We start from the raw sequence: 26,585 nt of genomic DNA on the forward strand, positions 1-26,585 counted from the left end.
TCCGGATGTTAATAGTAACTTAGATACCAGATACGAGGGAATGACGGTTAGATTAGATTTGCAGTTATACATTTTGTAGTAGTCGCACAAACTATTCGTCACTTAATAATATAATAAAATGGAAAATAACGAAATTAAATTTATAAAAAATGAACGAGATGAAGACCTAATATTATTAGACAGTAACAAATTTCGTTTTATTCGGAAATGTAAAGACACGAGGATGAAATGGAAGTGTTCAAATAATATTTGTACTGCAGCAGTAATGTAAAATTTCATGTTTTCACTGACTTGTTGAAACTTTTCAGAAACTTTTCATGTTTTCATGAAACTTTTCAAAAAAATTGAAACTTTTAATTTAACACTTTTATATACCTCTAACTTTTTTTGTATATGATTCAATAGCTTTTTTCATGCATCTAAATAATATTATCAAATAATTTAAAAGTGATTTATATAATGCAATTATTAGATGCTGCCCATCTTAATTGAATAAATTGTATTTAAATTATAATCATTAAATACTAATAATAATTATATCTATTAATAATTAATAATCAGTGTTTAATTATTTTTTTTTCTAGTAATTTATCGATTTTCCAATAGAAACTAATACTAACTTTTATGATTGTACCAAACTTAAACTAAAAATAATAACACTACTAATAAATTTAATAAATAATAATGTTATTAAATTACTAAAAGTATTTTAAAAAGCTATTGGAAACATTATCTATGTCTACTATATCATATTCAATATACTTGGTCTTGGCATACAGTTATCTATAGTAGTTGTTATGATTTAGTACTAGAGCCAGATAAAATATCAACTTTTTTTAACAGGTATACAAAAATGTATGGTTATAAAGTGTAAATTTAAGATATAAATACCTTCCAAAATATTAAATATCACAAAAAGGAAGTTCACAAAACATTGGCAATTTTAATTTTAATAGGTCACAATTTTTCAAAAGCCAAATAAATGATATGGCAACGTTGCACGTAAATTCGTTCTCAATCGTATTGTTTTTTGGGGTTAGCGGTAAGTTCTTTGTTAATATTAAGTGTTCTCAATCGTTCAGGTCCGTAGCCAGACCAAATTTTCAGATGGGGCATAGTAAACTTTTTTGGGGGGCATTATATTATGTATAAAAACAATATCTTTTTAATATTTTTAGGGGGGGCAATAACTGGGTTTAGGGGAGAAACGCTCCTTCTCGCTCCCCCCTCCGTGGCTACGGGCCTACAATCGTTCGATAACCAAGAGTATTTTTCGAAATTAAGAATGCGAATTTTTTAATTATGCGAAGGACTTTAGATTGAAATCTTTAGTCTCATTAATTTTATTCATCATTTCTACCCTAGGTTTAGAAATTATGCAGAAATATGTAGATTCAATATTTTATTAATACCTATATGTATACGACTGGCAAGACGGTCTATTGAGTGATGAACGAACCCTTTCAGACTTCAGTGTAAACACGACAGCTGTAGTAAACGTATAAACAATATTATTTATATTAATATTATAAGTGTACCTCTAAGAAGAGAAGGGCAAAAGAAATTAGTATTGACAGTAAACCTGGATGATCTATAATGTTAAAAAAAAGTAGGGCTCTGATTAGAAAAAAAACAAATAAGTCCTTGGCTCTAGTCTAAAATGAGAACGCTTGTGATTAATTTAAAATACAAAAAAATTAAAAATCAAACTTAAAGGTTATAACATTATATCTGTGTTCTTTCGTCAACTTTTTACAAAATATTTCAATTTTTTAGCAAGTTTTGAGCATTATTGGGTTTTAATATTTCACATACTCATAAATTGCTCAAAAATTAAAATGTTGTAGAAAGCCAAAGAAAGAAAACAAAGCCATAACTGAGGTCCCCCCCCTCCGAAATGTTTAAAAGTAGAAATATTTAACGTAAATTATAGATAAAATGACAAGTGTTCAGAATCTAGATCAGAGGTCGTCAATCCGCGACCACAGGCCACAATTATAATTTATAATTAGTTTAAAAATATGGAATACCATCACATTATGTACCTAATTTATGTTAGTTGATAAACTGTAAATAAAATAAAATGTATGGCCCGTGAAATTTTTTTTTTAATTTTTTGGTCCCTGACACCAACAAGTTTGCGACCCTTGATCTAGATATTTAAAAAAAATTTGGAACCCCCCCAATTTTTTTTTAAGTTACGGCCTTGAAAGAACATATATTATGTTCTTATTATTTAAGTTTAATAACTAGTCAATTCACTCTAATATTTGAGCTAAAAACGCCAATACCTACACCATAATATAAGAACTGCTAAACCTGAGTATTAGTAAAATATGAGTACCTAAGTAAAGCTTGTATACGACACTAGTAGATTTGACGGAACTCTAAGCACACTCTGCTAAGCTATAATAATTAGTAAATTTCTAAGTACAATCTAAATTATAATAATAATTGAGTTGATATAACTTATTATTTTTAAATTTATATAAGTAGTTATAATATACCTAATATTTTAATAACCACATGCAAAATAACAAAATCACAGTTCAAATTAAGATATTATAATTATTAAATTTAGTTTTTGGGCTTCAATATGGAAAAACAACTCTGGATGTCTCGGACAACCATTGATTTTACCTAATACACTTGATCAATATTAAAAACAAAAATAAGTTATAATTATGACTGCCAAAGGCCTATTTTATTATCCACACAAACATTTTTATTGATTTTGTATTTAAATACATAATTGTGCACTAAAACAATTAATAAAACAATTAATGATTACAAGGTTAATATAATATGATTTGTGCATTTTAAAGTTTTAAATCACTATAACATTTAAAGATTTAACTACCTAGGATACCTATTTTATAAATACCCTAGTTACATCAAAATACTAAATTACTAGTTTCAATACCTATCAGTGGCGTAATTTGATTATGTTTGTGGGTTTAGGGGGGTTAAAATGTTTGTTAATTTGCCAATTATCTCCTCCCCCATTTCAAAAAAAATTGATTTATATATTAATATATTAAGCACTTCTAAATACAACCAGTATGATCTGTATACTTTAAATTACATAATTACATAATATTTAATTATTCAAATTTACAAATAGGTATTTATTTTATTGGTATCTACTAAGATACAATATCATTACGAATCACAACATTCTATATACCTTTAATTCTGATTAATTAAGTACTTTTTGGGGTATATTTTAATATTTTTGTGAACAACCAACATAACAAGACCATTTAATTGATTTTGTACAGTAAAAAAGTAAAGAATTAGAATTAACCTCAGCCAGTATGTTTCTTAAATATGTTTTCACTCTTTACACAGTTGAAATATTCTGATGAAGACGTTATGTTAAATTAATATACATAAATATATGTTTACCAGATAGTTTTTTTTTAAAAAAGAAAAAGGTCATGAGGAGGAATACAACATCCACATCCCTTGCCATAATCACGCCACTGATACTTAGGCAGTGCTTACAAAAAAATGTGAAATGTGTAACAATATTCTACTACATATACAAAAACAAAAAAAAAACAATTGTTGTCTTAATATTAAATCATAATTACCCTTATTAAACAATGGTCCAATAATTAACATTTTACTAAGTAGTAAGTTTAATTTTAATATGAATTAAAGAAAGAAAAATACAATTAAATGCATTAACATTTTTTTTTTATACAACACAAATTTCCTACCTAATTTTCAGAATTGTAAAGCAGTATAAATAAAAAACAGGAAGAATTAATTTTAAATTAAAATTTTTATGTTTCATAGTTCAGATATTATATTTGTGATTATTTAAAGGATATAAGATCTGTCACATAAACTAACAAAAATGATAAAATAAGACAATATAAAAATATAAAACATTCAAGTCAAGAGTTACACAATTATAAAAATTTCAAACACAAAAATTATTTTTAAATGCATTTGTTGATCATAATTTTATTTAAACATTTGTAATACCAATTTTGTTTGATATTTTTGTGTATAAAAAAGAAAACATTTTTTTCCATGATTACATATTAGTTTTTAAATTGCATTTATATAGATTTACTTTATTTTATTAACAGTTTGTCAAATTTTTCAGTGATATATTTATTGTTTGGATAAATATAATTTGTTTTGTAACAATATTTTTTTTTGATTAGTTGCAATACTTTATACTTGGATTTTAGAGGTAATACAATCAATTAAATAGATCAATTTTTAAATTCATAATATTATAATAATTGTGTATTTATTAAAGTTTTTACTGAAAAATGGTATGGCATCATTAAGATTTTGCTTAAACCCAGAATAGCACCAACACAACTTGATTAGATTAGTAATAATGGTATATTATTATGAAATTGCAAAAATATTAACAAATAAATTTTTTTATAATTTTATAAAGTAAATCTTTGGACATTTCAATTTCATTTTGTTTATTTAAATAATATTAATAATATCCTAATGCACTAAAAAAAAATAAAGAAAAAATGGGACATTAAAAACATATTTTTATAAAAAAAATTGGTTAAGAATTAATTAATTCGACATTTCAATCTAATGTTTAGTAAAATATATATATTCATAAAGTTAAGTTGATTATTCTGTATTACTTTATTTACTTTATTTTTATCAACTAATGCATTTAAAATATTTTAATAGGTACGTATCCATTTCTAAAATTAATGACTAAAAACAATAGTACAGTTAAATTTAATTTGATATCTATTAGTTGTTAAACATAGGTAATCTTTATAAATAACACTAATCAAATACACATAATATACACAAAATAAAATAGGAATACAACTTTTATCTGTTTTAATATTATTCAAAGGATTAGTAGTGATTATTAACTAAATAGAAAAACAATAACCTAATGACAATAAATTAACACCATTTAATATAAATAGTGGTACAGTGATGAAATAACTTAAAACTTTCTTACTGTAAATGTTTTATCAAACTATGTGTTTTGGTTGTAAAATAATTTAAAAATTTAATTTCATAATGAAGTATTAAACTTTACTTTTCTTGGATGAATTTTGACCGATTGTCGAGGCATGGTAGAGTTTGAGCAAATTGATTGCATCTTGAGCTTCTCGTTTTTCATAAAGAAAGCGTCCACTAGCTTCTTTAATTTGATCTAGAAATGACCTATAGAAATATAAGATTTTAGAATAAAACAAGTTTTCTTCTATCAGCTCTAAGACTAAGTAAACTATGATCCGAAATCTGAATTCTAATAATTTGGGAAAAACAAAATAAGTTATCAATTGGTTGATTAAATAATATTACCTGTCAAATGCCATATCAACCAAACTGTCTGGATCCATATCAGACAAAAGTTCAAGATCGCAACCGCCCAAGAATGCTATTTGACCTATATCATTTTGTAGACGTTGAATCAAACTACTTAAACTATGCGGACCATCAACTTGATCATCAGTAAGTTTAATGCTTGAAAAAAAATATAATATAGATAATAAATACAAAAACACAAAGAATATTTTACCATAATTATTAGACCACTCGGTGGAGTAATAACCTAACATTTAAGACAAAGTAATCTTAATATATAAGATAGGACACCACCACAATTTAATGGTTTTTATCTCTAAATTTTTACAACTGTAACCAAAAAAATCTAGTAAAAAATCAGAATTTTTGAAATCACTTGAAAAAAAATATTAACATTACTTATTATTGATAAGATTAATGGCTATTTAATAATCAATAGGTAATCATTAATCACTAAATATCTTTTAAATTACTTAATGACTAATTTGTATTATTATTTATTTTAGAAAAAGCAGTATACATTTACTGTACCTATTTGATTAATCACCTATTTAAACCATTTTAAAAAGTAGTTTTATTGTGCCCCACTAGATTATATAAATGAAGATTATAATATGCTAAAATTCTCCACCACTTTTGCATAATAAATAAAATAAAAACTTTAATAGTTTGTTATACCTTATATCACTATATAGACACCATTTTTGGTCGGGTTTTAATATCATAATTAATGTATTATTTTCCAAAGTATCAAAATAGTCTTCCTCGTCAATTTCAGTGCCATCAGATTCAAGAACGACTTTAATGGGTTCACTTATGTTAAATTTTTGTTGAGCTAAACAAAAGTATAATATTGTATAACTATATTATTATCATATTGTACAAATAAATAATATTGTCAATGTCGATCAATGTATTTTTAAGTTTTTCAGATTTAGAAAAAATATCAAACGCTTATACTTATTACATTACAACAATTTTTACCTTTAGTCATAAAATCAGATAATGAAGTTGCCACAATACCAATTTTGTGTTCACGCTTTGAATCAATTATTTTGTATGGTTTACCAGTGTATTCTTCACTAGCCATTTTAAATTAATAATTCAATACAAAACTTTACTCTGAGCAGGCTTCTAATTCCTATTAATTAGTATTTATGGAGTATGGACTATGAATATTGAATAATCAATATAACATGAACGATGTCGGATACTCAAATAGTATGAGCTTTAAACAAACTTAGACACTTAGTGTACTTGTACATAGTATCTCAATATCTAGGGTATTATCAATAATTATTATCAACAATTATGTTTGGGACAATATCTGTAACAAGCTCCACAAAATGTTTGTTCCAAATGATCCAATGGTCATTTGTTCTAAAAAAGTTATATCAACATTATTTAGTTGTTTTAACCACGAACTATTACTTATATTTTTTATTGTTTTTATGTAGTAGTTCATGGTTTTAACGATGTATAATTAAATATTAAAATATGTAGTGAATACTAAATAGTACCTATCAGTGGCGACCATAGATGAATTTTCAACTATAAAATTATTTGTAAATTTTCGCAATTTTGATATATTTCGTAAAAATTTGAACTTTCAACACTTACGAAAAAAAAATTGTGACTAACGTTTTTTGATTTTTTTTTTTTTTTAACTACAATAAGAACAACTTATAAGAAACGTATTAAATTTTATTTTTTTGGACACTCTACATTTTTTTATCGACAAGCAATTCATATATTTTTCATAAATATTATTTTAAGTTGCAAAACATTGTAAATAATATAAATCTTCTACCATTTATTTCGTAAAAAACTTATATATTCAACAATTCAAACTAAAAGTAGGTATTAACTATTGAACAGTTAATTAAAAAAATAATAATAATAACAACAAAAATATATTTGTACCTATATTTAATATTATATGTATGAATTGTATTCAATATTCATATAGGTAGTCAATGGTATGAAATTATTTCTGTTTGCCGATTTTTAATCTTGATCTGTCCTTAAATTCTTCTATTGTAATTTGTAGTACGGACGATATAGTTTTCATGGTAAGCGAGAAAAATGGCCACGGAAAAAAAACCAAAAAAAATATAATATACCTACATAACATTTTTACATTTATTTATACATACTTTTTAGCTATGATGGGCATTAACTTATTAAAAATTTAATTTTTTTTTAACTTTTTTACTTAACTAGTTAGTTATTTTTGTTTTTAACTTATTAACTTATTCAGTTAAATTTTGTATTGTTTAAAATTATGCCGCACGTATTGAAATACGAAACAAATCAACCATAATAAATTCATATATTATACTAGCTGTGTCGTCACAAATTGGGTACATAAAAAAGGTCCGTTATTTTATATATAATATAAGTATTAAAGTATATAAGTGTATAACTATATATAAATTATAAGGATTATGCATCGTGTAATATACGTGTATTTTTCTACTTAACAGATATAGTCTCATAAATGTTTCCCACACGTAAATTTTATGGTAATATAGGTTATTAGGTTATAACTTATAAGTTATAAGTATATCATGAATTCATGTATATTATTATCATTATTTTATGTACATCAATGTTTTGGACTTGAACTAACTCTGTCACAGCCGACAACCGTATTCGAATTTAGACATATATTATAGTCAATATAATATGACGAATAAAATATGAAAAAAATGAGTAGTCTGCATAGATTTTCTCAGTATAAATCATAAATGATGACACCTATATGTATATATATATATATTTATAGTTATGCTAGTATAGGTATTGTTATTTATTGATTTATGAATCATTATTTATTATTATACTTATTACGTTATTGACTATACATTAGTCTACATTGTCAACTTAAAATACAAACATATCTATATAGGTATATATATATTAATATAAATTTAAAAAAATGTAAGTACCCGATACATGATACTGATTTTCAAATTTCCTGCACATCTCTGAAGGGAAGAAAAAACGTAGCTGGGATAAAGTTTTGAGTGTGTACACGTTATACATATACGTAAATAAATAGGTACGTGGCTATATATTTATGCACTAATATATTTTATATACTATATAAATTACTATATATATATACTATAATACTATATATTAATACATTATTTGATAAATAAAAACAATATTTAACTTTTTTCATGCTCGAATAAAATAAAATTGTATGTTTGTTCTTTGATTGTATTAATGATTAATGAAATAACAATATTATAATATTGTCTATCTTCAATTTTACTCCCCCCTCCATCGTGAAACGGAACTGATGATGTCCGGATTTGGTCTAAAAACATTACGGTAACCCTAAATATATGTCAATTTATTGTCATATAGGTAATATAAATGATGGAAGGTAATTTTAAATTTGATCGTGGTTTTGGTTAAATTTTAAATAGGTACAGGTTAAGTTATAGTCTAATAGTCTATAGATAATAGTCGGATATAAATAAGGTAAATAATTTTTCTTTCGTGAGTATAATATTTTTTAGAACAAACGTTTTGTGGAACTACAAATATTCTCTCGAAGTTGAGTAAACTACATAATATACAGAATAAATTAAATTAAATTTTATAAATTTCATTTATTCTATGACTAAATCCTATTCATAGTGTCTTTCAAAGATATTAGAAATATTTAAATTATTTTAAAGATAATATTGATAATATATATATTGATATATTGATAACGCAAGACGTAAGTTTTTAACTGTTTAATGTTTAATATTTGCAGTTTACAGTCGGTATATTGTAATAGTTTACTTATTTATGAATTGAATTATCTTAAAGTATTATTAAAAATTTACTTTTAAGCATTTTCTGTAAAATACTTATGAATCAATTAGCATTTGACATTTAGTAAAATTGAAAAATATTTAACACTTTTTTCGTACAGCGTCCAGTAACAATATTCATATTTAATTTGTGTTGTCTGTAAGTTAACTATTTTAAAATGTTATAAATCAATTATATTCATGTAAATATATAAATAATTACTGAATGTATTTTGTTATTTTTATTTGTTTTCTAATAGTAATGTCTAAATATATTAATACTAGATAATTAGTAATACTATACATTCTGTGGATCAGTTTGGTATTTAGTGTATATACTTACTACTTAGGCATTAAGTACCTATTTTTTTTTTAAATAAAAAAATAGAGTTATTAATCATCATGTATTTTATATATTGTAGTGTTTTTATTTTAGTTTTTAAAATAATACACCTTATTCAATTTTTATAAGACAATATTTTGATAAATATTGATAATATAAGATTAATACTTATATATATATATATATAAGAGAATTCAATACTTATTACATGTCTAACTCATTTTAATTGTATAATTTTTAGAAGATTTTTGAAATGGACGATACTGAAGTAAAAGAATATCGCTGGGAAGGTGGTTATGAAAAAACATGGGAAGAAGTGAAAGAAGATGAAGGAGGAAATGTTGAATGGTCAGTTAAAGAGATCATTGAAAAATCTAAGCGATTACTGGCAACTCGACAGCCAAATGTCCGCTTGGGCATGATGCGACATTTGTTTGTTATTATAGATAGTTCCAATTCAATGGTTGAAAAGGATTTAAAACCTACTAGACAATTGTGTACTTACAAATTGCTTCAAGATTTCATTCAAGATTATTTTGATCAAAATCCAATTAGTCAACTTGGTCTGATAACTACAAGGAATTCATCTGCAGAGCGTATATCTGAATTGTCTGGCAATAGAAAATATCATCTCGAAGAATTGAAAAAAACTTTTGGAGGTTTTAATTATTGCAATGGATTGATGTCTGTACAAAACTCTTTAGAAATTGCATTTTCAGTTATGAAAATGTTGCCCTCTCATACTAGTAGAGAAATACTTATTATTGGATCTAGTTTGAGCTCGTGCGATCCAGGTGAAATAAATACTACTATAGATATGCTTAAAACAAATAATATCAGAGTTTCAATGATACACTTAGCTGCCGAAGTACGGATGTTTCGACACTTGTGTGATGAAACTAAAGGTAAACATAATGTGATTGTAGATGATGTACATTTTAAACACGTTCTTTGGTCGTTAGTGGAACCTGTTCCCCTTCCAAATTCAGTTGATGCATCATGTGTGAAAATGGGCTTTCCTCAAGAGTTAGAACAAAAACCACCATTTACCACATGTTCATGTCATTTAGCAGAGGGTGGCAAATTAAACGCTAAAGGATTTTTTTGTCCACAATGTAACAGCAAATATTGTGAATTACCCGTGGAGTGTAAATGTTGTGGCCTCATACTCGTGTCTTCTTTACATCTTGCTAGGTCATTACATCATTTGGTTCCTATTAAACCGTTTATAAAAATTGAGCTTGAAGAAGGTTCTAGTGCCTATTGCTATGGATGCAGAAAAAGAATAAAGGTCCCTGCTGAAAATGTATACTTTTGTGAATCGTGTAAAAAACATTACTGTGATGGCTGTGACATTTATGTGCATAATACATTACATGTGTGTCCAGGCTGTGCTGTTAAACGAGATGAAAAAAGATAATGTACAACCAATTTTTAATTTTTAATTTTTATAATTAATTGAATTACTTTATACATAAGTTAAATATTTTAAGGGTATCAATCATTTTTTGATTTCTTTTTATATATTTTTAAGCATTATTTCTGTAAAATGATTTTAGTTTATGTGTACAATAAAAATGATTAAAAACAGATTAATACTAGACTGAAAATATTTTATTTTATTTGTCTTTAGTTTAATATCTAAGTTTATCTTCAAATTAATATAATAAATGTATGTGTTTATTGTGTACCATTAATTTGGTTTTTTTATATTTCATTTAAAATATGAGGGTAGTTAAATTCCTAGTTATAAATAATGTTCCATAGACCATAATAGTTGAAAATGTATTATTAGATAAGGATAAATAATAACACTGATCAATAACTACTTAGAAATAAGTAACCAATTGCACAGTGGTTCTTGTATTCATTCAAGTAGCTAATCAAAAGAATTAATTTCCCTCTTGAGTATAATAATTGCAGACGGGTAATATTTTCAGAAGAATAAAAAAATATTAAAACTTATAAGCAGTGGAAGTAGTCAAACACTCAAATAAACGTGGTAGGACTGTTAGGTATTCACATAAAAACATACATAAACTCAAATAATTCTTGTTTACATTGATATTTGATTGTGATTTATCAAACATGCTCAATCCCATCATTAACTTTAATTCTAATCTAAAATTTTTAACTAGCTATTCTACTTTCTAATTTCTAGGACCCATATAGATACTTAAAGCACAGAATAAATAAATCAGAATGAACACTGATGAAGAATTATAAGAGAAGCATAGGGAAATTAGATGAACGAATTCGCCATTTGCTTAAAGACTGGTATTTTAAAATATTACTTAACCCACGTGCATTATCTACAACTATGTACACAGAACTTTAGTGATAACAGTTGTGTGCACTAATGTATACAATAATATTATTATCTAATATCTTCAGATACTGATGAATACCTACTCTGATCACAATAATATTATTATTTAACCCTTTTGTTTATATTCGATCACTATTCGCGGTAACTATTAATTTGCCAGTAGTTGCTACATTAAAATAGTCTATAAGCAATATAAGTCTATAGTTTCTAGAACGGTCGTATATAAGACCGTGGTCTCTAGTGTCTGTAGTCCGTGTCTATAACTGACTAAATTGACAATAACGACAACAACAGTTTGAACGGTTTAATTATTACATTTTGTTCCTTATTTTCGTCACGGCAGCTTAATAAAATTATTTCCGATGAATAAAGAATATATAATAAAAGACTCGGTGACGACCTTAGCAATAGCCATTGCAGATCATCAACAAACACCTAATGAAATTAATGTGGACACTTGCTTGGACAAAGTTTACAAAGTGCTTAAACCCCAATGGATGAAAAATCAAGTAATATTCAATTATATATTTATACATATATGTATATAAATAATAGGTGTAATTATAAAACCTAAATTGTTTGAGTTGAGTTTAAAAAAAAATGTATAATCAAAAGTGTATTTAATAGATACTTAATGGTTATAACTTATAACAATTCCATATTATTATGTATCATTTATTATTATCCTGCCTATTATATTAGTATTGGTAGTAATCAGGATTTTAAGTTGGGAGGGCTTTTAAATTGTTAACTAGGATTCTACCTATGTTTTGTGAGCTGAGTAATCAACAGGTTAATCATAATACCTACTTGATTAAATCATACTTACGGTTTTAAATATTCATGAAAATTCCATTAACTGTCAAACATTAAAACATCATATACCTACTTATTATATTTAGTTATATAGGTAAACCATAATAAGAATTTGAAAGTAACAAAAATTAAGAGTTAATAAAATTGATAATTGGGAGAAGATATTAGAATACTCATGGCAAATATCATCTACTCCCACATATCTTACACATTATTAATATTGGATAATGCATTCCACTAATATATTTAATTTATGAATTTTTCTTTTTTTTAATAGGATGACATTCTATGTTTATTTCAAGTATGTCAAGAGATTAGCCCAATAGATACCAATCTAGTTGTTAAATGTTGTAAATTGATGAGCAAAGTATTACCAAAACTTAGTATTAGCGAAGAGAATCTTTTAAAAAATACAATTTCTTGGACACTATCATGTATTTTTCATTTTAAATCCAGTTTCCAACATTCAACACAAATCAATGAAATTCTTGATTTTTATGTCTGCACTATTCAAACATATAGAAACTTGAACATCAACAATAATAGAGTAAGAAATTATTTATTTTAGTATTTTCAAAAAAAAAAAAAAAAGAAATCTAAGAATTTAATTTAATTTAATATACATTTGTCAATTGTAAGTTTTTAATGAAAAAATCTATCCATTTTAGAATATTACTGATGTAATGGCTTTATTACTACAAGTGTTACAAAAAATAGAAAATAAATCTGTAGAACCTCATACTAATATTGACATACTTACATACATAAAGTTTTTAGAAGCAACTGTGGTAATAATAAAAGATTATGATTGTATCAATACTATTGGAATCTGCATAATTAAATTTATAGAACAGTCAATAAATCAAAAAAAATGTATGCAATCATATGATCAAGAAGTAAGTTATTTAATAATTATAATATTTTTTTCCATTAATAACTTTATTCATAAAATGAAATAATTATGATAATTTTAGGTTTTAAAATGTGGATTACAAATTTTGTCACAACTTATTGAACAGTCTAAACAATGGACTAATGATAATTTTAATAAGTTATTACCAATTGTTTTGTTATATTTAAGGTATGGTTTGATTTTTAATCAATCAAAATTTCTTAATGATTTGCAACCCTCTCCTATCGTACAATGGGAAAATCCATCAAGACTAGATATAGTACCTATGGTAAATTTAATTTAAAATGTTTAGATAATCATGTTGATAAAAAAATTCTAGAAAACAAAAATTCTTATTTCTAGATTAATATGACGAATAAACGACGTCAAAAAAAAAAGAGAATTATAGAATCCAAAAATAAAGTACCAAACTTTGTTACTATTTCAGTAGATGATGAAATGTTGATGAATGTTAGGGATTCAGATTTTTCTGAAGATGAACCGTGCTCATCTAATCTTATTGGACGTATAACAATAGATATACGGTTATTAGCTGCACAAATAATGAAAAAAATGTTTACTGTAAGTTTTCAATGTTAATATACTTATTAAACCAATAAAATAAAACTACATTTGTACTTTTATTCAACTTAATTTCAGATAGTAGAGAAAAAACTATTGTTAGGATATTTGTATACAATTGTTGATGGTTCAATGAACATTCTAAATTGTTTGATTTCCGAAGTAGGAAATTCAATACGTGAACCTTCTTCTAAAGTACGCGCAACTATTATAACTGCTATCACATCTATTTTTAATGGTTCAAAAATATTTTTTGCCCAAGCTCAATATAGGTAAATAGTTAATTGTTTCTACTTATGATAATATGTTGTTGGTTTTTATAAATTAATTAATATTTTTAAGAGAGAAAAAAGGTGCATTTACAACATGGTCTGAAACTCTTGCTGATTATATAATTACAATACATAATACATTGTTAAAAGATTTTGTTATGGAAACGCGTAGTGTCCGTCTCGTACTTTTGCATTGTTTTTCTAGTGTGATTTCTAACACACCATATACAAGGTTGAATAAAAATCTTCTTAAATCAGTATTAGACGCTATACTTGTGTATATTAAATGTGAACCATGTGGTTAGTATTATAATAATGTGTATATTTTTTATTATTTTTGTTTTGTTAACTAATAGGTATTTGTGTGTTCTTATAGATAATTACCTAAGAATAGGAGTCTTTCGTTGTCTGTCTTCTGTTTTCAATTCAGAACTTCCACAATTTGAAAAAGAATTATTATTAGAAAAAAAGACAGAAATTGTAAATTTATGTTTATATTTATTTAAAGTAAGTGAGCGTTTTAATTGAACATTTGTATACTCTTATAAATACAAACATATAAGGTAATTTTATTAACCAAGAATGCTCAACGCCACTTTTTTCTTTAATAATGAGTTTATTCAGTTATTTTTACTGAATTTGAAGATCTATTTTTTGGAATTATAAAATACACTTAAATTACTTATTTAAATTTTTAATTAGATACATTAAAAGTTTTCAAAAAATTATCCCCTTAATAATTTATAGTTGAAAGGTTGAGGGAAGGGTTTCCATTTGAAAAACAAAGTTTCTATCACCACATAATTCTCCTTCAGTTATACAAAAAATTCAAAAATTTCAAAATATTATATTGTTGAAAGTATTTAAAAATTACAAGAATCAATATTTAAATACATTTATTACTAGAAAAAAGAATAGACTTGGTGGTTGGTGTTAATTTATAAAAGTTAAATGCCAAAACTTGTGAAATTAATGTCATCAACTGTAAATTAAAAATAAATTCTCTAATTAGTGATATAAAATTTACGAATGTTGTTTTATATAACAATTTTATCCCTTTCTGGTTAATTATTTAAAAAAATTGATGTTCTAAATTTGTTTGGATAATTGATATTCTACTTTTAATTTTAATTCTGTCTGTAGGAAACAAAATCATTTCTAGAAAGTGACCAAGATAATACACAAATGATTGTGAGGCGTCAATGTTGGCAAATATTAAATAGTTATTGTAATCATTATTATGGTCTAATTGAAAATAGAATGTTAATTAATATTGCAATCGAAGACATGAAATACACTAAACAAACATTGTTACGTAAAAGTATTTTATCATGTTTAAAACAAATGTCTGCTGTATCAGAAGGTAGATTGTACAACATATATTAGTAAATTTTGTTTATTTACCTATTATTATTATTATTACCATTAGATAAATAAATAATTGTAATATGTGTATATTAGGGGATGATCATAAATCTGCTAGATTAGAAAAATGGAAGTTGATATTTCGAAAATTAATACCACAAATGTTCGCAGAAAAAGATCCACAAACATTGCCCATTCTTATTGAAAGTTTATCAACAATTGGATCAGATTTATTTAATGATCTTGAAGTATTAATATAAATGATTTATTTTAAGTTATTGATCAGTATTTAACAAAATCTTACTTAAACAGGACGAATTAGTTGATCTATGCTGTGATGAATTACATATGTTTGTTACCTGTGAAGATCAAAATATCCAATCAGCTGCAATAGCAACATTAGGTACACTTATTAAGTACGAAAAGCTATCAAAAGTAAGTAAACATGATAACTATCTTTAAAAAATAATTTTTCTAGTAGTAATAACGGTTATATATTATATTTATACTTTGGTTAAAACAATTTTATAGAATCCAATGTATATAAGACACACTATTGATGGTTTGCTTTATGTTTCATCAATAAATAAAGTAAATTCAGTTCAAGAAAAATTGGCATGGACATTAAACTGCATATCTGAAGTCTTGGTAGAAAATTGGTAAATATTTATCTAATAAATAAGTTATCCCTTGTCATTATAACTTATTATAGATTTCAGAAATTGTTAATTTTAAAATTAAACTAAATAACTCATCTTTGAATTAGTTCCTATAATAAATAACAAATGTTTAAGAGTAAATAAGTAATTATTATATAGGGTGTTTCAAAAAGAATACTGGACTTAAAATAAACTACTCGTATGTGTTTAGATTTTATTGTATAATTTAAAATACTCCAATAATATTCTGCTTCAAAATATGAATTAAAAAATGTATAGGTACTATCATTGGCCATTGCTATCATTCAAAAAAGTAAAAACTTAAAAATTATTACATTAACAAATGTTTAAAAATTTATTTTCAAAAACATTAATAGATTTAGAAATAACAAGAGTTTTTGGATAAAAGAATTGCCCTGTATATTATATTAAATATTTATATATTTTTGAATTATATATTATACATATTTTAGGGATTTGTATGAAATTGAAGATGAAAAATTATTATGTTTGGCCAAAGCTGCACTTTCAACACTTGACCGTAAACCAGTAATTAATACCTATGCATTGTAACATGTATAGTTCATGTTGATTTTTGAAAATTATTTAATCTATTTTAATATTTAGTGTAGAGCTTGTGGTACTAGAGCTTTGGGTCTCTTACTGTCATTAATTGACTATACTGATGTTACTGGACAGCAATTTGCCCCTTTATATGAAGAATCAATAAATATTTTAATTAATATAGCCAATGGAAATGATAGTATGAAAGTTAGTAAATAACTATTTAAATCACAAATAGCCACTTGAAATAAATTTACAAAGAATGTATTCTGTTTTAGAATCGTTGGAATAGTTGTAATTCTCTAGGTGTCCTCTATCAAACCAATTCCATTCAAAAGTTACCAGAAACTTTAAGGGTAAAATATAGATATTAAAAAGTCAAATGTATAACATTATATGATATTAATTATTTAAAATTGCATTTCCAGAATAATGTATTCAATACATTATCTACATTAATTATAAATTGCTGTAACTTTAAAGTCAGGCATGTTGCTTGTTCATCTTTAATGTATAATCACCGAGACCTATATGGTAATAATTACTCAAAAATGTGGCATAGGCTGTTTGACGCTTTTGAAAATGCTCAAAACTTACCTCATATTTGTGAATACAAGCATCAACAAAAACTAATAAATCAGGTTTGTACAAAATAAATACTGTATCATCCCATTAACATATTCAACACTGAAATAAAGTCTACTGTGTTTAGCTTATGATGATAGGTTAAATGTTCTATATATACTTTGCTAGAGGTATATAACTATACAATTTGGTATAGCCAATCTCCAATACAAACAAATGATTGTAATTGGTTCTGAGTTTTAAAAAAGTTTATCTTCTCATGACTGTGTTATTATAAGTATTATATACAGCAGTTTAGGCAAGAATTCAAAATATCATTAGCATTGAATGTGGTAATACGTGTATATTTAAAAAGTTATAAAATGTAATATATTTTCTATTGATTAATATGTTAATATAATTTTACTTTATTTTTCCAAACACAACATTATCTAATTAATTTAATTTTCTAGCTTTGTGCGGCGTTTTGCAATTTGTGTAATTTACTTGAGCCATCAGACATTAGTGGTTTAACTTACTTGTTTGACTCTCGACTACATGTAATTCAGAATGCGATGGAAAAGTTTTGTAATTTTAACGACATTCCAAATTATTCTGAAATGTTAGCAGCAGCACACAACCATTTGCACAATATGTTGAAAACCAAACAACTCACATCTAAGCAAGAAGAGATCGTAAAAAGCTTATTAAATGTATTTGTTAACCGTTAAATTATTGTATGGCTTTATTACTTAATTTAATACTGTTTATAATTTATTTTAATAAAATGTATTTATTATATTTAAAATATTTGGACTACTTTAATTATTATTATAAAATACCTAAATAAAAATACATAATAGTAGAGAAAAATACTAAAATAATTGACCTTCATTACAACCAATAATATGTTTATTATACAAATCTTAGATAGTAGGTTGATACATTTTGAGTGTACCTGTTCTAGCAATCAAATGATTGAGAATGTTGTATATTTTTGGCCAAAACGATTAAGAACACTTAAAATTAACAAAGAACTTACAGCTGATCCAATAAACTAATACAATTGAAAATTAATTTTCATGCATTATAGCTATATCATTTATTTGACTATCAAAGGATTTTGCACGTTATATTTTGTTAGTCAACCAATTAATTTTTAGCTTAGACACAGTTACCTACATGTTATTATGTTAATCCTAATTAATTTAAGAATATTATTTTTATAAAATTGAAAATTTAAGTGTATATGTATAGTGATTAATTTATAAGAATATTCTTAAAATAAGTCATAAGCAAGCAAATATAATCTTACAAAAATATTTGGGCACCTACCACCTGATTAATAAGAAACAAGCTTGACATTAATTTGAAATCAATATTCATGGTTATATTATAACAATCATGAACTTATATGGATATGCATAGAAATATAATATGTAATGAGTTACCTATATATCAATTATAGCAAGATAGCTGACCTAACATAATCTTAATATTTTAAATTTTAATAAATTACTAACATTTTTATTTTTCATATTCCACTTATACTTACAATGAATGTTCAATATTTTGTTAAGACCCTGATAAATATTGTCCAATAACAATTATTAAATTTAGCGACATTGGAGGAAAAAAATATCGAACATTGTTAATCGTATTATTAAAAATGCCGTTTCAATTGTAATTTACTACCTGTTCAAGATTATAAAATCATTTAAATGTAATACAAAATCAAAGTTTTGAATATTACACTTAAACATGACAAATTATAAGTAAACTTTAGAAAACAAATTTGGGATGATAATTGTGTTTATATTGTCTATGTTTTATATAACTAAAACACAACAATACAAAATTGTTCATTAATGTTCTGACATGTTAATGAATTGAAATCCAGGACTATTATGATATTAGATATTATAAAATAAAGCTCATTACTTGTAATACTTTTTAAAAATAAATTAAAGGTAGTAATAAATAAACAATAAAATATATTTTTTCTTGAATGGTTTATTAGAAAAAAAAATCAACACAAAAACAAAATAATCCACAAAAATCATTATATCATACCAGACTTAAAACAATTATTAATAGTAAAATTAATATCTAGTCACATTATAGATTACAAAAAAATAATAAAGCACCTGATTATATCCAATGGATTAATTTGATAATAATCAAAGTGATACAACCGTTCAAAAAAATAAAAAATAAATATACATGTCAAAAGTAAATTATATAAATTCACATAAATAAAATGTATTGTACCCTGAAATATTTTTTTTTCTGAATTCAAGTTAATTTGTTAAAACACTCAATTATTGTGGACTAACATTACAAAGAAGAATAGAAAATGTAGAGAATGATTACTTTGGTTTAGCACCAGTTTTTAAATATTTACTATTATTTACTTACTATCCACCATCTGTCAATGATTTATGTATCATTAAATACTCTAAATTAAACTATTTATTATGTCATGTTCAGAGATATATTACATTTAATGGTGTTAGATTTAGCACATTTGCATTAAATACATATACATTAATATTATGGTATTATTTTTGTCTGGTAAAATAAAAATTAGGTAACAAAATAATAATAATAATTGGAACATTTCAAATTATACATACATGTTTACATTCAATAATTTATTATTGAAATAATAAAAAAATAACAAAATTTGAGATAACAAAACACAAAATTAAATGCATAAGTAAAGTAATATTGATGAAAGAATTGAAACATAATTTTCTTAAAATATTGGATCATTTAAAAATTTATAATAAGTATATTTCCTTATAAGAAAAATTAAATTTTTTTTTCATTAAAAATAAATGATTATGTTTGATTAAATTTGTATTAATTTTGTCTAATATAGTATGTCTAGTCTTTTAATTTACAAAATTGATATGATTGCATATTTAAAACATCTAAAACTTTATCACTGATCTAAAGGGTTTAGTTATTTAAATTTATATTATAATACTTTAAAAAGTAAATTATTTTAGAATATTATTTGTATTTTATTTTTGTAGCTATATGAATTTATAATAATTATGTCTATGATTATGATTCAATTAATCATGTAATGAATATATTAAATTACATTAAATACATTATATATAAATTTACACTAACAATTATGATAGTGAAAATACAACATTAAAATTATACATATAACCTAAATCACACAATAAAACCAATCGCTACCGTTGTGCATTAGAATAAAACAACAAATGCATGGCAGCATGGAAATGAAAGCGTGCAGTCTTATAATTAAGGTAATAAAAACCTCTTTTGTCTTGTAGAATGACTAGTAATTTTTAGTTACCCAAATGTAATAAATATATAAAAAAAAAAAAGGAAGCATTCAAGAGTATAATTGTTTATACATGATTGTAAAGGAAGCTTTTTAGATTAAAACAAATTTATAATTTTTTATTAATTGCTTAATGAATAATAGATTTTGAATTTAAATATAATATCATATTATAAGATATCACACATTTTTGGAATTGGCATGTCATATTAGATATGCTTAGATTCAACTAGAGAAAAATAATTTACTATTAAAAGATTATTACAGTATTTGATCAATGATATATTATTTATACTGGAAGAAGTAGTATCAAAATACTAAGTAGTAAGTTCAAATAATTAAAATAGGGTGGTGTTAATATAAAAAGAAATGAGATGAGAAAGATTTTTATTAAAAATGAAATTAGTTTTGTATGACACAAGTCACTCAACAACTAGAAAATTTAAAAATAAACATTATATTTATTTTTAAGCTATGAGAAAGTTATGGAAGTTATTTAGTATAAATATTACTTAAAAATGGAATTAATTAACCCTGTGAATAAATTTAATATGAAATAAATATTGTGTGGTCTATCAAAATACAATTTAATCTAAATCTATGTAATATGTCTTTCAATAACTATTTTGTTTTGCTTAAACAAGTATCCTACACTTAAAAGCACCTCTTAAAAACTATATGATCAATAAGACCTTAATTAAATTGAATGACTTAGAATTTTCACTAAATCTCAAATAACTTGATATTTTTAGTACAAATATAACCTAATTTCTTATTTAAAAAAGTTCACAATTGAATATACAAAATAAGTGTGTATCAGTTTGGACATAGATTAAAATGTAATATATTTACTAGTAATTTATATACTGATATATTAATTAATCTATGATTTAGATCTTTATGTTATCTTAAAAAAAGATTTTGAAAATAGTGAATATCTAATTTTTAACTTGTACATGGTTCAAAAATCAAACCAAATGTCAAAACTAAAAAAAAATAATACAAACAATTTATCAGGCTAATTTACCAAACAGCAACTTGATTTCACACCGACTCAAAAATTAGTATCAGTGTATTCAAATCTTAGCTATGTTTCACAGTAACCAGGATTTATGATAATATTTGGTATTAACTCAATTCGTTCAACATCATCGCTGTTTTCTAATCCTAATTAAAAACAAAAAAAAAATACTTAGTTGAATAGGTACTAAAATAAAAAAAATTTTGGAGAGATAATTTGTTCCAAGTTTTATCAAACTAAAAACAAACAGATAAAGACTTGTTACTAATGTAATAATTAATCGGTCATGTGTAAGATTTTCTAAAAAAACTCATAAGAATATTTTAAATGTCTAAGAAATAATAATAATCTAATAATTATAGTAATGTAATAATTCATGCATACAGCCATAATAAAAATTATTAGCAATTCTACTGGGAGACTTATTAGTTATTATATATATTTTTTTTTTTTTGATTTGTCTTTTTTGAAAATACAATTAGAGTTAATACAAAATGATTTTACCCGTTTTTCACATAAAAATTATGTTTAACAATACTCGGAAAAACTATAATAATATTTATATTTGTATAAATAGGTAAAAAGTTTTACTTTAAATAAATTAACTGTGAAATAAATACTTTAAATTAACTACGAAGAGTAATTTGTTTATAAATTACAATTAATCAATTAATATAAAGATAAGTTAAATTTTCCTATACTATTTCCAAATCTAAGGTTCAAATGATTCCTAATTCTATACTCTTAAAAAAGAGAGCGTCTCTAAATTTAAAATTAAATAAATAACACAAAAATATATAAATTATATATGTACTTGAAAATTTAACTTGTATTGGTTTTTTTTTCATGCCAAAATAATTAGGTCAGAGATGACGAACCTATGACACTCATGTTAGGGTGTGACACGCTCTTTAAGTGATACACGCAACACTCAACATTTGTCAAATGTAAAATTTTTTAAATTTAAAAAAAGGTTATAAAATTAGTTGACACAGGGAAAATAAAACCAGAAAGGTTTGCTATCTCTGAATAAGTTCTATTTAAAGATTATATATTAAATTCATAAATTATACTAACTTTTTTGCACTCTGGGATCCTTGACAAATAAGCAACACAATGCTATTACAAATATACTAAAGGTACTCATGATCACAATTACTGCAAATGTCCAAGCTCTGGTATCAAATGTGTCAATACCTTCCAAAAGATGTTTTTCTAACTCTAAAATCATAAAATATTATAATAGTAATACCAAATTATTTAAGTTATTTTTCTAGAATAATAATATAAATAATTATAACAGTATTTTACCAGATTCTGTCATGTCGCTCAATGTTTTAGTGGTCAATTCGGTTTTGGGCCCATTACCTACTTCATTGCTGGCCCAAATTTGAATTTTATATAATGTATTTGGAAGCAGGGAATAAATATTTATGGAAATCTATAAAAAATAGCCACAAAAAGAATTAAAAATTAGTTAATAATAATGCATAGGTTAAATCATATCATCTTAAGTGTTTATTTATATAAAATGAGTTAGGTAATTTTCATAGATTATCCATATTATACACACCTTGTCCCCAACCAGATTTACATTTTAAATTATTGATAATTTTTAGTTTTATTTTTACATTCATATTTCAATACTGATACTTAACACGTTGGCTCACATGGCCACCGGCAGTCATTCAATAGGTATACAAATTGGTAATATTTGAAAAAAAAAATTTATTATATCAAAAAAATTGTAATGATTCCCACTACGCCATGGTCCTTATTTTAGTGCATTATTGTAGCACTAAAGAAAAGTTAATAATATAAAACCAAATTCATTTATGGTCACTGGCGGTCAATGGCATGGTAGTAATGATGAAGTATGGCTGCCGGCGGTCACAAATGTATAAAATTTGAGAATTACAGATGGCCGCTGATAGTCATATAGCAGTCAATGTGTTAATTAGTTAAGAGGAAACTATACGCATTTTTTCAAGTAAATTACAAGTATGCATAAAATTATATTAAGCAATAACATTGTTCATAATAAGACCATAAGATTTTCTTCATTACGAATCAAGGTTACAATATAAGACTTTCAATTTATAACACCTCTATAGTCTATAAAGAAGAATATAGAATTGTTTTTCAAATGCAATAATAAATAAAATACAGAAATAGATAAATCTATCATAATTTGCATCAATGATTGTAATAACTAATAATTTGTAACATGTTTGATCACACAAAGGTTATTTTGATTGTTTAAATAAACTTGATCATATTATCACACATATAAATACATATTTTACAGGTAAACTAAAATTATATTTTATTAATTAATAATATATTAAATAGTATTGAACGATTTTTATAGATTTATGGTTTTATAATTTTAACTCATAATAATAAATATTATATGATAATCTAAAGATTTTAATACTATTAACTATAAAACACTAAAAAATGATCAAAGTAAATTTTTTGTTTAGGACACACATTACACATTTTGTAAGCAAGTACATATTTTTAAGGAATCTATAAGTTCAATAGTTGAAAGTTCAGTATTCTAAATAGAATTTAGTTAGGAATAACTAAACAGTTACTTAAAGGTATCTAAATCTAAATGTATAAAAATATTTAAACCATACACAGTTAATTATTTTTAAAATAAAAAGTACTCATCTAAAAGACAACAGTCCCTCAAGATGAATCAAGTATTTTAAAAAGATCTTTCTATCCTATTTTTTAAAATATAACTTGAATATTAGTATTTACATTACTTTTTATATTATATATTATTATTTTCTGCTTCCTTCATTTGTTTTATTTCCGTCTTAATAACAAATAATATAGTATATTTGTGTTAAACAGAATTAACCTATAATCAAACTTAAAGGTAAGAATACTATATCTATCATCTCACAAGCTTTTATTGATATTTTCATTTTAAAATGAGTTTTAAAGTTTTAAAGCTACGTAAAATATTACACCTAGATAATATTTTTACTTTTAAATTTTATAAGTAAATCAACTAACATAAAATAGATTCTACTAAATACACATTTTTAATGTTATATGTTAGAAAAATAGAAACAACATGATGTCCGCTTAATTAATATCCAAGTTAGACTGAGAAAAATTGTATAAAAATGAATCAATTAATTTTATGTTGAAATTAGTGACAAAAAAAAAAAAAATAATAATATTTATCTAGTAATTTCTATATGGTATGAAAAAAAAAGAAAGTATTCCAACCACAAATTGTTTTTACCTTAGATGGATTTACTTGTAGAACACTCCAATCATCTCTTGAATTTCTTTCATCCATAATTTTATACTTAATGGTAATATTTTTAACAGGAAACTCATCGTTGTTTTCTATTTGTCTCCATGTGATGAGCACTAATACAGTATTAGGTATAACTTTTACACCTATTAAGGATCCAGGTATACCTGCAATAATTTTAATTCTGTTCTGTATATTCAGAAATACAAATACAATTTACTATTTTATTTACTTATTGGTTTTAGTTCAAATTCAGTCAGTGGAGCATGGTCAGCATAGCCATTAGCAGCTGCTAGATCACAAATATAAACACCAGCATCTGATAAATTGAATGATGGAATGAATAAATCTCCATTTTTCAAAACTTTAGTTCGACCAGGTATTTCTTTATGCTTAATTGTCCACAACACATCAGAATTTTTTATGTTATTGCTGCCACATTTAAGTGTAACATTTTCACCAATTTTTGGAAACATTTTAATGTAATTATTATTTATCCCATTTGTATCTGGAACAAAAAAAAAAAACTATAATGGTATTCACTTTATAATTTTGCTCATTAATATTATAGCTTACTCATAAATCAATTAGCTACTTATGATTTTTTAACAATTTAAGATAGAAAATACTCAACCTTCATTGAAAGAATTAGTTTTTAAATATACATAGTAAATATAATTATAATTAATGTAATTTTTTTTAAATAAATAGGTACTCACATGGAATTGAAAAGAGTGAAATGGTGATTATAAAAACACAAACAAATTTATAATAAATCATATTTAAATGTGCATCTTGAAACTTTTTTACAAATATACAATTTTTTCTATTCATGAAAAAATTTTTGAGACGAACTCGACATCTACGCGACACTTAAATACATAATAATATACAAAACTAACTCACTAATTATTGTTTAGTGTTTACCGTACACGGTATATATGTACCTATATTAAATAAATTTAAACAAAATAGAAGGAAATACTGAATAGCAACTAAAGTAATATTAGAAAACTAAACATTTTAGATTGATGAGTATTTAGTAGATTGAAGATTTAAAGCTTCTGAAGTCTCTTAATGTTGTATGTATAATACTGTGTAGGTATATACATTAATAGATAGTTTATACCTATATACACATTTATTATCGATATATCAGTGCATCAAAACCTTAGACAATAAAAGGTGAGACTTAGCTCACGAGTACGATTATTATCGTTGTATTATTAAAGCACTATCAATCGATTGATTTTACAATACAATTTATGATACCTATATTAAATTTTTAACAATATAAAATAAACATTTTCCACTTATCGGTGTATTAAGTATAAACAATTAATTTTGAAATTATTTTTAATCAATTTTTTTACTTGTATGCGTGTATTACGAATATATATATATATTTATGTATGCATGTGTGTATGTATTTA

The 26,585-nt window shown here is 24.2% G+C and overlaps 4 protein-coding genes across 8 annotated transcripts; 2 read left to right on the forward strand and 2 right to left on the reverse strand.

The window, feature by feature from the left end:
• Positions 1-2,676: 2,676 nt before the first annotated feature.
• Positions 2,677-6,603, reverse strand: LOC114126954 (uncharacterized). Its single transcript, XM_027991014.2, has 4 exons — positions 6,307-6,603; positions 6,001-6,157; positions 5,320-5,481; positions 2,677-5,178 (listed from the first exon to the last, which is right to left on the reverse strand). The coding sequence occupies exons 1-4, from the start codon at positions 6,410-6,412 to the stop codon at positions 5,040-5,042; spliced, it is 564 nt and encodes a 187-aa protein (XP_027846815.2). The 5' UTR covers positions 6,413-6,603; the 3' UTR covers positions 2,677-5,039.
• A 1,562-nt stretch (positions 6,604-8,165) lies between these two features.
• Positions 8,166-11,076, forward strand: LOC114126974 (general transcription factor IIH subunit 2). 2 transcript variants are annotated; one of them, XM_050200683.1, is made up of 2 exons: positions 8,166-8,386; positions 9,722-11,076. In XM_050200683.1, exon 2 carries the CDS (start codon positions 9,734-9,736, stop codon positions 10,898-10,900), a length of 1,167 nt encoding a protein of 388 aa, XP_050056640.1. In that variant the 5' UTR covers positions 8,166-8,386; positions 9,722-9,733; the 3' UTR covers positions 10,901-11,076. The 2 variants fall into 2 exon arrangements, with proteins under 2 accessions (XP_050056640.1, XP_027846844.1); XM_027991043.2 differs by lacking the exon at positions 8,166-8,386 and adding an exon at positions 9,060-9,297.
• A 789-nt stretch (positions 11,077-11,865) lies between these two features.
• On the forward strand, positions 11,866-18,333 carry LOC114126962 (uncharacterized). Of its 3 annotated transcripts, none has more exons than XM_050200681.1 (17): positions 11,866-12,318; positions 12,903-13,172; positions 13,294-13,521; positions 13,600-13,806; positions 13,881-14,099; positions 14,178-14,371; positions 14,442-14,671; positions 14,748-14,878; positions 15,515-15,734; positions 15,833-15,984; positions 16,049-16,171; positions 16,268-16,395; positions 16,869-16,964; positions 17,028-17,166; positions 17,238-17,315; positions 17,388-17,600; positions 17,997-18,333. In XM_050200681.1, exons 1-17 carry the CDS (start codon positions 12,172-12,174, stop codon positions 18,252-18,254), a joined length of 3,033 nt encoding a protein of 1,010 aa, XP_050056638.1. In that variant the 5' UTR covers positions 11,866-12,171; the 3' UTR covers positions 18,255-18,333. The 3 variants fall into 3 exon arrangements, with proteins under 3 accessions (XP_050056638.1, XP_027846824.2, XP_050056639.1); XM_027991023.2 differs by having other exon boundaries at positions 11,867-12,318; positions 16,869-16,944; positions 17,023-17,166; XM_050200682.1 differs by lacking the exons at positions 14,178-14,371; positions 14,442-14,671; positions 14,748-14,878 and having other exon boundaries at positions 11,867-12,318.
• A 1,183-nt stretch (positions 18,334-19,516) lies between these two features.
• LOC114126977 (contactin-1) lies at positions 19,517-26,505 on the reverse strand. Of its 2 annotated transcripts, none has more exons than XM_050202167.1 (6): positions 26,059-26,505; positions 25,385-25,660; positions 25,138-25,319; positions 23,181-23,310; positions 22,947-23,090; positions 19,517-22,015 (listed from the first exon to the last, which is right to left on the reverse strand). In XM_050202167.1, the coding sequence occupies exons 2-6, from the start codon at positions 25,626-25,628 to the stop codon at positions 21,936-21,938; spliced, it is 780 nt and encodes a 259-aa protein (XP_050058124.1). In that variant the 5' UTR covers positions 25,629-25,660; positions 26,059-26,505; the 3' UTR covers positions 19,517-21,935. The 2 variants fall into 2 exon arrangements, with proteins under 2 accessions (XP_050058124.1, XP_027846849.2); XM_027991048.2 differs by having other exon boundaries at positions 25,872-26,505.
• Positions 26,506-26,585: the final 80 nt, after the last annotated feature.

The sequence above is a fragment of the Aphis gossypii genome, chromosome 2 (assembly GCF_020184175.1).
Source record: "Aphis gossypii isolate Hap1 chromosome 2, ASM2018417v2, whole genome shotgun sequence".
In the NCBI taxonomy this organism is placed as follows: Eukaryota; Metazoa; Arthropoda; class Insecta; order Hemiptera; family Aphididae; genus Aphis; species Aphis gossypii.

Coding starts and splice junctions, on each gene's coding strand:
- LOC114126974 (XM_050200683.1), top strand. CDS start 9,734: ATGGACGATACTGAAGTAAAAGAATATCGCTGGGAAGGTGGTTATGAA.
- LOC114126977 (XM_027991048.2), bottom strand. CDS start 25,986: ATGAATAGAAAAAATTGTATATTTGTAAAAAAGTTTCAAGATGCACAT. Junction 25,320..25,384: donor ATTTGAACTAAAACCAATAA/GTAAATAAAATA, acceptor AAATTATTGCAG/GTATACCTGGATCCTTAATA. Junction 23,311..25,137: donor TACAAGTAAATCCATCTAAG/GTAAAAACAATT, acceptor TATTTTTTATAG/ATTTCCATAAATATTTATTC.
- LOC114126962 (XM_050200681.1), top strand. CDS start 12,172: ATGAATAAAGAATATATAATAAAAGACTCGGTGACGACCTTAGCAATA. Junction 13,807..13,880: donor GACTAGATATAGTACCTATG/GTAAATTTAATT, acceptor TCTTATTTCTAG/ATTAATATGACGAATAAACG. Junction 17,316..17,387: donor AGTTACCAGAAACTTTAAGG/GTAAAATATAGA, acceptor TTGCATTTCCAG/AATAATGTATTCAATACATT.
- LOC114126954 (XM_027991014.2), bottom strand. CDS start 6,412: ATGGCTAGTGAAGAATACACTGGTAAACCATACAAAATAATTGATTCA. Junction 6,158..6,306: donor ATCTGATTTTATGACTAAAG/GTAAAAATTGTT, acceptor ACTTTTGTTTAG/CTCAACAAAAATTTAACATA. Junction 5,482..6,000: donor TGTCTATATAGTGATATAAG/GTATAACAAACT, acceptor TTTTTTTTCAAG/CATTAAACTTACTGATGATC.